The sequence below is a fragment of the Camelina sativa genome, chromosome 5 (genome assembly GCF_000633955.1).
Source record: "Camelina sativa cultivar DH55 chromosome 5, Cs, whole genome shotgun sequence".
Lineage (NCBI taxonomy): Eukaryota > Viridiplantae > Streptophyta > Magnoliopsida > Brassicales > Brassicaceae > Camelina > Camelina sativa.
In genome coordinates this window covers 31682350-31694685 of record NC_025689.1, presented here as the reverse complement: position 1 = coordinate 31694685, position 12336 = coordinate 31682350, and the positions used below count along the sequence as shown (strand labels likewise).

Below are 12336 nucleotides of genomic sequence, written 5' to 3'. Positions count from 1 at the left end.
CCCCCTCAAGCCTAACAGTCTGCCCCAATAGAAGGACTGTGAAGGCTTGACATCGACATACGACCAAGTAGGGAATGAAATGGACCTGCGTGTAGAGGTTTAGTCAGTATATCGGCCAACTGGTTCTCACTAGATACATGTATAGCCTTGAGAGTACCAAGCTTCAACTGGTCACACACAATATGACAGTCTATCTCCACATGCTTGGTACGCTCATGAAACACTGGATTTGTAGCAATATGAACTGCAGCCTTGTTATCGCAAAATAGTTTAGCAGTATGAGTAACCGGAACACGAAAATCAGCCAAGAGATGTTGTAGCCAAAGAATCTCCTGCGTTGCATCCGCCATACTGCGATATTCAGCCTCAGTGCTGCTGCGACTAGCTACCTTTTGTTTCCCGGACTTCCAACAGATCAAAGAGCTTCCCAGAAACACACAATAACCAGTAGTAGACCTCCGAGTATCAAGACAAGACCCCCAATCAGCATCAGCAAATGCATTTATGCATGTTTCAGATGTCACCGAGTAGAAAAGGCCAAGACCAGGATTCCCTTTAAGGTACTTCAAGATCCTGTGAGCTGCTTGAAGGTGAACATCAGTCGGAGAACTCAGAAACTGACTCAACTTGTGAACCGCAAAAGTGATATCCGGCCGTGTTATAGTCAAGTAGAGTAGTCTCCCAATCAGCTCCCTGTAAGGTGTTGCAGACTCCAAAGGTGTGCCAGTATCTTTAGTAAGACTGACATAAGGATCCATAGGAACAGTGCTAGGCTTACAAGCCAGTAAACCTGTGTCAGTCAATAAGTCCAAGGTATACTTCCGTTGACTGACAAAAATTCCTCGAGACGATCTAGCAATCTCCAATCCCAGAAAAAATCTTACAGGACCCAAATCCTTAATCTTGAATGCATTCGCTAGAACCGCCTTAAGAGCACTCAAATCCTCATCATTATTGCTAGCAATAGCAATATCATCTACATATACCAGAACTGTAATGTAGCTAGTCCTAGTTTGCTTCACAAAAAGGGTTGTGTCCGCATGGGACTGTATGAAACCAGCAGCTAAAAGTACCGAAGTAATAAGTCTATTCCATTGCCTAGAAGCTTGTTTAAGGCCATAAATGGACTTGTGAAGGCGACAAACATGATTAGGTGGTAAGACTTCATTAGTACCTAGAGTATAGCCCTGTGGAAGACTCATATAGATCTCCTCGTCAAGATCACTGTGCAGAAATGCGTTGGATACATCCATCTGAGTAAGCTGCCAACCCTCCGTGGCAGCTAGCTCCAGCATCATCTTAACACTCGTCAACTTTGCTACAAGAGAGAATGTTTCATTGAAATCAACACCTTCTTGCTGAGTAAACCCTTTGGCCACCAGACGAGCCTTGTAACGCTCAATGGAGCCATCCGAATGGTATTTGATGGTAAATACCCACTTACAGCCTACCACATTCTTCCCTGGAGGCAAACTTGTGACACTGAAAGTATTATTCAACTTCATAGCAGAAAGTTCTTCATTCACAGCTCCTGTCCATTTCTCAGATGCCATAACTTGCTTAAAAGTTTTTGGTTCTGTCTCCATCGAAAAAGCAAGTAGAGATGCACAAAATGCAGAAGTAAAATGATCATAGGAAAGATATGAAGAGATGAGATATGGAGTAGTGTGATTTGGTGGTAGTGATGGAGAAATTTGTGCAAGAGCACAATGATACTGAGATAAGTAACTAGGAGCCTTAGTTGTGCGTTTCGGTCTATTAACAGGTAAAGAACTCACAGTACTATCAGATACTACAGATGTCTTACGAATACGATTAAAAGTCGATGGTAAAGATTCAGTAATGACAGGTGATAATGCGGAATTTGAATGATCAGAGAGAGGACTATCAACATGTAAACTATATGTATGCGTACTATCACTGTGAGACTTATTACTAGAATGTGTGACAGCTGGTGAAACAGCGGAAGAAGAATGAGATGTAGATGCATTAGGATCAGGAACAAACAAGGAATCAGATTGATCAGATGCTGGAAAAGGAAGAACAGTATGAGAAAAGAAATCAGAAATAACAGACTGTGAAGTTTAAAATGGAAAAACGTTTTCATGAAAAACCACATTACGGGTAATAGAGGTAGCATTTGTATCTAGGTTGAGAACTTTATAACCTTTGTAGCCAGATTGATAACCTAGAAAAACACAAGGTGAGGCTCTAGGACTAAACTTATCCCTATCATTTTGAAGAGTACTAGCATAACAAAGACAACCAAAACTTCTAAGCAAAGAGTAATCAAGTTTTTTATTTAGCATGATCTCAAAAGGTGTCTTATTATCTAGCAATGGAGAAGGAGTTCGATTTATTAAGAAAACAGCAGTCATTATACAATCACTCCAATAAGCTAGAGGAATATTAGATTGGAAAAGTAAAGCTCTAGCAACGTTAAGCAAGTGTTGATGCTTACGCTCAACAACAGAATTCTGTTGAGGAGTGTAAGCACATGAATAATAGTGTATCATACCATTTTCCTTTATTAAATCTGTAAATGCTAACTCAGGGGGATTATCACTTCTAATCGCTTTTAGTTTTGCATTGCATTGAGTTGAAATGTACTTTAAAAAGAGTGGAAATATAGAAGAAACTTGACTTTTATTTTTCAGCATATAAACCCAAGTAACCCGACTACAGTCATCAACAAACGTAAGAAAATATTTGAAACCATCAACAGACTCTACTGAAAACGGACCCCAGATATCTAAATGAACTAAGTCAAAAAGACTAGACGAGAGATGATTATGAAAAGGAAACGACAGACGCTTTTGTTTTGCTAGCGGACAGACAGGACAATGACTATCACTTGACACATTAAACTTGGGAATAGAAGAATTACCAGATAAGACTTGTAACTTGGCAGGTGAAGGATGACCAAGGCGTTGGTGCCAAAGACTCCCATCAACTGACAAGGATCCAATAAAGGCACGAGACTCAGAGACTTGAAATCCAGAGACATCCGATTTGGAGAGGGACTGAAGATCAAGAACATAAAGACTCTGAATCAAATCACCCCTCCCAATCATCGAGTCCTGAAAAAGTCCCTGAAGGAAACAAAAAGCAGGATAAAAATGAGCAGAACAGTTGTTGTCACGAAGCAAACTACTAACACTAATCAGGTTAAAATGAAATGCAGGAACATGCAACACATTATATAAAATCAAAGAATCAGACAAATGAATAGTGCCAGTATGTGTAATAGGTAATGCAACTGTAATATCAGAAACTACAAAGACCTCTTTAAATTTTGATAGATCGCAACACACATGACCAGTGGCTCCACTGTCTATTATCCAAGCATCATTGGGCAATGCAGTTTGTAGATAAGCAAGAGAAAGATGTTGAAAAGTAAGAGATTGATTTTCATAACAAAGATTAGAAGAAAGAATGGAAACAGTACCAGACGACGATTGGCTAGCCATGACACCTGCAGCTGAAATTGAACTCGAAGACTGAGAACTCGGAGCTGCTGCCATTGGTTGTTGTACTGACATTATCTGATTCACCGTATTTGAAGTAGGAGGTTCAGGAGCTCGAGTATGCACAGCCAACTGACGAATAAGAGATTAAAGCTGGTCTTGTGAAAGCTGACTGACATCCAAATTCATAGCATTTGTTGCAGGTGGAGGATAATAAGGCATTGACACAGATGATGGAACTTCAGTGAAAACATTAGCAATGTTCGCCACACTCTTCTGCTGATCATATGACTTATTCTGTGGTCGTGCACCAGGAGAACTCTGAAATTGAGGTGATGAATTGACCTGGCCTCGAGGATTAAAAGAACCTTTGCCATTTGAATTCTGCTTATACCCTGGCGGATAGCCATGAATCTTAAAACACTTCTGGACCGTGTGTCCCAACTGACCACAATAAGTACACAGAGGACGATTTGAAGTGTTCCTTGGTCTGTAAGAATTATAAGCAGCCACAAACACATTCTGATCATATAAAGCACCATCAAGATTGCCAGTAGTCTGAAAAATCACATTCTCTGACTTAACAGCTGATGGCACTGTCCTCTGCCTTTCATCCTGAATCACCATGTTGTAAGCTTCTTCAATAGTTGGAATCGGTTTAAGCATCAAGATGTGTCTTCTGGTCTGTTCATACGAAGCATTAAGTCCCATAAGGAACTTTGTCACTCTACTTCTATGCTGCAATCTCTCCCACAACAAAGCCGCATTACATTCACACTTACCACAAGTGCAAACAGGCAATTCAATATAATTGCGACATTCCTCCCAAAGCGTTACCAAAGCTGTATAATAAGAACTCACATCAAGTGAACCTTGCTGCAAAGTGCTAAGGCGTTGCTCAATTTCATACACACGAGGTGCATCATCTTGTTTAAAACGAGCTAGCAAATTCTTCCAAACTCCCTCTGCTGTTGGAATATACAATAAACTCGCACCTATTTTCTTGGATACTGAGTTAATCAAACCAAGTCACTACAATATCGTTACACCTCGACCAAGAGCCAAAAAAAGGATGATCAGGAGATGGCTGGGGAATCGTACCATCAATGAAGCCCAGCTTATTGCGAATGTTCAATCCGACTCTCACCGACCTCCTCCAAGAGTGAAACTCAGCTCCCGTATCAAGACGATCAGCGACCAATTGAAGTCCAGCATGATCCAAGCTGTGTAAAGAATACGAATTCTCATAGAGATTCGTAGCTCGAACCGGAGTATCCTGTGGATTGTGTGGAGTTAATTCCAACGCCATTGGACCAAAGATTTTGGAAATTAACAAAGAAATTGGAACAATCGAACAAAGAATCAAAGAATCGAATCCAATTAGGTCAAAGAAACGAAAGAAGAAATCAGAAAAAGATCGCGAACACGAATTGAAGAATCGCGAAACGAATGAAAGAACAAATCCTTGAAAGAATCAAAACGAGATATTGAATGAGAATAAGCTCAGAACAAGAGACACTCATGATTGGATCGAGAGAGCTCTGATACCATGACAAGTTCTTCTTCCCAGATTGTAACAAACTCGAGAGAGAGAATAGAGAGGAAGAAGATAATAGAAAGACTTGTTTTATTTCTCATTAAGTGTAAATGTACAGTGTATCGTTGTTTATATACAAGATCATTAATGTAAGCTAACATAAGCTATACTTAAGTTAATTATAACAATAATGTGCTAACATGCACTGTGAGACTAGTATATGTGTGATATAAGTGGAATTTTTTTGGAACAAAGCCTAAGGAAACACGTTTGCGACATGTTTTGGAACTTAAGATGCACGCTCTTGATTCACATATTCATCTTCTATTGTTGTCTAAAACTGTAATTACAAAATAAAAGAATAGAAACAATAACACACTTACCTGGAAAGTATACGGAGATGATAATTCCAGGATCTGAACATTTCGTATCCCTTGAATCAGATTTGTTGCATTGCTAGACAAGACATCACCATCATTTGCAAACCGTCCATGCCATTGGCGATTTACCATCACAAGAAGATTGAGCTTAGCTTCCACAAGGGACTCGAAACTAACAGTTGTATACCCATCCGGAACAAAATCACCGTACTCGAAGTAGGCAAGACTTGGAGTATCAAAACTAATGTACTGTGGATTAGGCCCTTCAAAATCTACAAGCTCACGACCAATACTAAGTCTTTGAAGACTTTGACTAGACACATCCCTGACCATTCCCAAGTTTCCCAGCACATACCATCAATGGTTTAGACATCCCGCGAGCAGAAGAAAACGGAGTTGAGGTCAAAGTCATAGCCGTAGACTCCATGGGAATCAAAACTCCAGTCTACACAAGAACACCAACTATGTTCCTTGACTTTACCCTCAAGCCAGGATCTCAAACCCACCAGAACGTTCCAGAATCATGGACAACTTTCGCCTACATTATTGAAGGCGACGAGGGTGTGTTCGGCTCGTTGAACTCTTCCGCTATATCTGCACATCATGTTGTAGTGATTGGACCAGGGGGTTTAGTTAGCGTGTGGAACAAGTCAACATCGAGGTCGTTGAGGTTTCTGTTGATTGCAGGGGAACCAATAGGTGAGCCTGTGGTTCAGTGTGGTCCGTTTGTGATGAACTCACAGGCGGAGATCGATTTGGCTTTTGACGATTATCAGAATGCTAAGAACGGGTTTGAAATGGCCAAGTGTTAGAGGTCACAGTGAAAAGTGTTAATAAAAACCATTTGATGTTTTGGGGTTTGTTTTCTTTATTTCACATTCAAGAGACAATGAATCAATGTTAGGAGCAATAATAACGAATGCTCTGTTTGAGAAAGTTGATATGATATCAAATTGAAATTGTTTTGGTTGTTCTTTTTAAATTTCTGAGCAACAAAACTTAACAGAGCAAAACTTTAGTCTCTTGAGGGTTGGTGGTAGACACAGAGCAAGGTGCACTTAGAGTCCCACATCAAATTAATCAGAACTAATTCCAGAAGGAAGCTTTGCAATCATACTGTTTTCAATCTCAACATAATTAAGATGGATAGTCTTAAGCTTTGGTCTCTTAATTAGTTAATTACCACACCTTAATTTTTATAGATGCGTCTCATAGTGAAGCAAATCAACAACTTGGAAGCCTTAATACAACATTGTGTATACACGACAGAAAAAAAAAAGTGAAAATGCATATTAAGAAGCTGACAGAATATAACAAAACAGACACCAAACTAGAACAATAGCTTTGATGATTAATATCTTGAGAAAACATGAAGTATATACAACACATAACAGAACTCGAACAGACTAGAATAAAAGCTTTGTTGATCTTCTCCGAGATTAAAAAAGAGAGGATAATTTCCCATTTACATTACAAGGAAAGGAAGATTAGTAGATACGCTGAAGTTATTCAGAGATTAGTTGGACACTGGCCTTGGATGAAGCTACTAGCCTCTGAAGTTGGCTTTCCACATCTTCATCGACCGGTGTATTGTAGTACAATATCATTTGTTCAAGATTCGGCATTTTCTCCAGGAAATACTCTACTTGCTCCATCTGCTTCTCCATGTCATCACCATAGCAATCACAAATCTCACCAAAATTCAATATCTTTAGAATCTTTACGGGGCTTGATGATAAGCAAGTGGGACTGTTCTCAGAAGATTTGCATAGGCACCCGTCAACGTCCTCACATCTAATTGTACTTTTGTGATGGAGTCCCTGAATCATAGAGAAAACAACTACAAAGTTTTAAATTTGTTTGAAGGTATATGTTAGCAAATGCAGTAAAAGGATTTGTAATGGTACTTACTTCAAAGACGAGGGTTTCAAGATTTGGACAATTCTTGAGTAGAGCCGGCAATGATTCCCATCCCACTTCCCAGTGAGTCATAATACTTAAATGATTCAGGTTCTTGAATATGGGTATTTGTTCACAGCAGAAAGTAAGAACCTGAAACAAAAACCAAATCAACTTCATTTGCAAGCCATGAAACACTAACTGAAACAAGGGTATTTAAATTACAGGTTGCTAGTACGTAAGAAGACAGCAAACTGACTTTCAAAAATTAGGAGGATACGATTACGATACAAACCTTAAGAGTGTTGCCAAATAAGTGAAGGATCCTAACAGACGAGTATAATAAGATCCGTTGCATTAGCGAGCATATACCCGTTGGTTGCATGTGCATACTGAACACTTGTCATCTGAAGACCGATACTTAACAAGTGAATCAAAATTCACCTTTATATAATACTCGTCAGCAATATGATCAAACGTAACAGTAAACGGATTATTATCAATCACTTGACAGTGGAAGTTAATCTCTTGAGGGTTTTGGAAGAAAAAGGACGCCTCCAATAACCTTGCCAGGATAGATTGATCATGACTAGTTCCTCAAGCACAGGACAAGATGATATAAGCTTCCCAAGGGCATTATCGAAACCACAATATGTTAACAAAACTAAATCAAGATAGAGAATCTTAAGCTTTGGTAGAAAAACATCTCCCACATGAATGATAACACCATTTCCAGCTTCTACTCTAAACTTAACCAGTGAGTTGCTCACAAAGACACTTGCAGGCATCGAATCATCGTGCCAATTCAGAATTACCCTGCAAACCAAGCACTCTATCCACGAAATCCATAAACATTATGTGTTTCGCATCCAATACTAGGATAGGCACTTCATGTTCACGATGTATTATTACCGAGTCATCGAAATCAAGATTTGGTCTGTAAGCAAAGAGATAGCGCCACTTTTGGGAGACAAGTGAAGTCAAAGCTGCTTCCTTTGTGGTAAGAAACGACAATATGTGGCAAATCAGAGCTTCTGGTAGATTGCTGATTATATCTTTGCAACATATATCCATCTTTGTCGGCTGCCCTACAAAGTGACAGATCTCAAACAGTTACAAACCTGGAAAAAATCAAAAACACAACAACTTCAACTTTCTCGTTACATGTCGGAAGGTTCAGAGGAACAATAGAATCAAAATCAGAAGAAAACGGGAAAAAGAAAAAAAAAATCACTGGGTTTTCTAATCAGGCGTAATGACATGATGATTTCGAGCGAAAGATATAAACTTCAGAAGATTAACTAAAAATATACGGCATTGTCAACAGCAAAATAGTGTGTTAATGTGGTCGAGACTCACTATTGGGCATCAGAGCACAGTGCATCAAAATCCTTAGGTTTGCAATGTTGTTTGGGGACGATGGTTCAAAACAGAAGTCTCAGCTCTTAAACGGCATCGTACAAGCTGAGGAGATATATTTGGTTTAGCTGAGGTTTTCAGAGATTAGTTACTTGGATCTCATCTCGCAATTTTAAAGCTTCCTCTACTTCTTAATTTGGCTTTTTGTTTTGGTTAGATCATCATGAATTGTACTTTTAGTATATTTTCCTTGCAAGTTATAGAGTCCGTTCGTGCCTTAAAATTGTTATAAGATAGCAACCGTGAAGCACATCACAAGCAGTCTTATAGGCTTGCTTTGTGAAGTTGATTTGAACCGTTATAGAAGCATTTCTTGTTGTTGTCCTCTGCATCCTCAGAATTATTTTCCTGCAAACAATAAGAATGATTAAAAGCAATTGGGCCTTTCAAACAAAGAGTGATGGATATGTTGAAACAAAACCTTGAACGGGGTTTTCTTCTTCTTCATGGAGCACTTGGTCTCTACCTTGAATAATCTCCTTGGTCTGATTCTAGGAACCGAATTAAGCTGCACAAATAAAAGATAAAACTTCTTGAATTGAAAGATTGCTACAGTCAACGCAATTCTTAATTTTGAAAAAAAACTAGAGGATTTTGAGATTACTTAATGGAGAAGCACAAGCAGCAGCAACAGACACTAGAAATTGAAAGGATATATGTTCATTTGAGTAGAGTAGAACTTACTTGATTAATCTATACTGGAGAGGTACTTCCATAAGATCTCAAACTCGATACATTGAGCAATTTTTCCCCTGCAGTTCAAATACAAAATTTGATCACTTTCTTTGGATTTCTAATAGAGACCATAACAATTCAAAAATATAATTTTCCTGCAGCGAAAGGAATCAACACATTAAAATAAACTATAACGAGAGGAACGTGAGACCACATTAGGGTATCAGAATAGTTATAAAGAATGTCAACTACCTTTATGCATTTTTCTGATTCCTGCCTTTGGCTTGAGACAGTTCCACTTCAGTAGCAACTTTGTCAACAAAAAGAAAAGGATTATTGGTTGAGGGATAGATAAACTTGAAAAAAGGAAAAAATAAAGAAAAGCAGAGAGGAATTTGAGATGACTTACAGAGCAATAAGAAGAGGATTTGTTTTCCAACGTTTGGGTCGATAATTCAGCATCTTCCTTAATAACAATCATAATGGGAAGAAAGTGAACTTCCATATATCTCCATCAACTAGAGAAGCAGCAACAAATAAACCAAAAAATCTCAAAAATCTAAGTCTCACTTATGGATGGGGAACTAGTGACGCGAACGTAATGAGTGATCGTGAGTAATGGAACAACTTGCCTGACTTGTTCGCAAACAACAATAAAGTCTTTTTCTCGACGATTTTGTAACACTTTCGCTCACCTGTCTTGATAGCTTTTTCCCTTTTCATAGTATATTTTTCCTGAATCAGTTTGGTAGAGCTACTATGTTTTAAATTTTTTATCACTCATTTCCCTGCAAAAAGGCAATAAACGCACCAAAAAAACTATCACAAGAGGACATGAAACCAGATTTGGGTATCAGAATGGCTATTAATTATGTGAGCTACCTTTTCACGACTTTCTGATGACTCCCTTTCTCCTGAGTGCAGAAGGATTCCTCACATCTTTCTAGCAGTATGCAACTTCTTAAGGTCCATCGGTAATTTTACGTAAGGAATGTTGTCCTTGTTTTCTATCTGCTCAGACGTCCACATCGCCTAGATTACTGTTTAATAAACAAGAAGAAAAAGCATCAGAATAGCCTTATATATCACTAAACTACAATACAATGTGTTTTCAGTGATAGTTAAATTGATATATCTTTTGACGCGGGTATTAGGGGTCCAGTAGAAATTTTTCTTGTCAATGCTAGCTTAGGTCGGTCATGGAAAAGGAAAACAGCAGCATGTTGGAATGTAATCAAAATATAACTCCGAGAAGAAAAAGAAAAAGATGCGAGAAAAGTTAAAAGGAATCAAAGAGTTTCAATAGTTTACTACCTGTGGAAGGGATTTGTTGGCAGATGCAATGACTAGTACCTTTTTTTTCACAGGGTTTTGCTTTAAATACTGGTGTATTGTCGAGTTCCACTTCAATAGGACCTTGTTGTTCAACAGAACAAGAAAAAAGGATCACTAGTTGAGGGAACTTGGAACAGAAGAGAAAACAAGAAAAGCAGAGGACTTTGAGATGACTTACAGAGCAAGAAGAGGGGTTTTTCATCGTTTGGGTGTAATTCAATATCATCCTTAACATTAATGAGAAGAAAGTGAATCTTCCATACGTCTCCATCATCTATTGAAGCAGCAACCAACAAAACCAAAAATCTCAGTCTAACTAATGCATAGGGAACTGAAACAAACGTATTGAGTGATTGCGAGTAATGGAAAAACTTGCCTGACTTATTCGAATAGCACAGAGTCTTGGGGTCGACGATTGAGCTTCTTCTCCCCGCTGATGAGTTGTTTTTGTAGAAAGCTGTTTCACATAATCTCCAAAAAGAAACAAACCCATCAATCACGATCCCATATAAGAAACAAAACATTCAGATGAGAGTTGAAGAAACACCAAGAATAATTACCTTTTTCTCGTTGTGGAGTTTCTCGTCAAATCATATGAGAGTTGAAGAAATGCCATGAAAACAACGTCCTCTTCTGATCATCACCTGCAAAGACACGAAAACCAGTACTTACCAGATATTACTCATCAACAATGCTTGGTTGAAGGGTAAAACTTGAAACAGAAGAAAATAAAATCATGATAAGGATCTTTAGTTTACTTATAGAGGTTTTATCCGTTGTCATAAATTACAGATGAATAGGAAAGAGTTTCAGTTATGCAGAGTGAGATTACAAGTGAAACATGCTGATTTTGTAACAATTTGGCTCACCTGTCTTGATTTTGCATCATCTAGCTTTTGCCTTTTGAGATTTCCCTGAATCAGTTTGGTAGAGCATGTTTCCCTGCAGTGAGGCAATAAATGCGCAAGAAACTATTACAAAAGGAACGTGAGACCAGATTTGGGTATCAGAATGGTTATTAATTAAGAATATAATCTCTGATGGAAGGTGTGGTGTACTTATATCATGGCAGATGTGGTGTACTTATTTGTGGTGCAGGCAAAAGCTGGAGCTGTGGAGGATAGAGCTTGCTGACTTACACTAACTGACTCACCTGTCTTGATTTCCATCATCTAGCTTCTTCCTTGTGATGGCTTTTGATTTGATGAATCAGATTGGTAGTGCTAGCTTAAGTATTTAACACTCGTTTCCCTGCAGTGAAAGGAATCAACACATTAAACTAAACTATAAGAAGAGGAACGTGAGAACACACATTTGGGTATTAATAGTAATTAATAATGGCAAATACCTTCATAGATTTTTATGATTACTGCCTTTGGCTTGAGACAATTCTGGTGCCTGTCGAGTTCCACTTCAGTAGCACCCCTTTCAACAAACACAAAAACAAAACAAAACATTACTGGTTGAGGGAGATAGAGAAACTTGAAACAGCAAAAAATAAAAGCAGAGAGGAATTTTGAGATAACTTACAGAGCAATAAGAAGAGGATTTGTTTTCCATTGTTTGGGTACAGGAAGAAAGAGTGAACCTCCATATATCTCCATCATCTAGAGAAGCAGCAAAC

The 12336-nt window shown here is 38.5% G+C and overlaps 1 protein-coding gene, 2 long non-coding RNA genes and 1 pseudogene across 7 annotated transcripts; 1 reads left to right on the top strand and 3 right to left on the bottom strand.

Annotated features, from left to right (window-relative positions):
• On the top strand, positions 5496-6196 carry LOC104789747 (pirin-1-like). The gene is made up of 2 exons (XM_019245426.1): positions 5496-5616; positions 5733-6196. The coding sequence occupies exons 1-2, from the start codon at positions 5496-5498 to the stop codon at positions 6194-6196; spliced, it is 585 nt and encodes a 194-aa protein (XP_019100971.1).
• On the bottom strand, positions 6716-9895 carry LOC109133132 (annotated as a pseudogene).
• On the bottom strand, positions 10091-10982 carry LOC109133134. 4 transcript variants are annotated; one of them, XR_002038234.1, is made up of 4 exons: positions 10891-10982; positions 10692-10793; positions 10260-10564; positions 10091-10165 (listed from the first exon to the last, which is right to left on the bottom strand). It is a non-coding gene; the product is annotated as an uncharacterized LOC109133134 (long non-coding RNA). The 4 variants fall into 4 exon arrangements; XR_002038236.1 differs by having other exon boundaries at positions 10260-10560; XR_002038233.1 differs by having other exon boundaries at positions 10260-10417.
• LOC109133133 lies at positions 11163-12321 on the bottom strand. 2 transcript variants are annotated; one of them, XR_002038231.1, is made up of 6 exons: positions 12243-12321; positions 12061-12137; positions 11852-11963; positions 11582-11654; positions 11273-11356; positions 11163-11183 (listed from the first exon to the last, which is right to left on the bottom strand). It is a non-coding gene; the product is annotated as an uncharacterized LOC109133133 (long non-coding RNA). The 2 variants fall into 2 exon arrangements; XR_002038232.1 differs by having other exon boundaries at positions 11866-11963.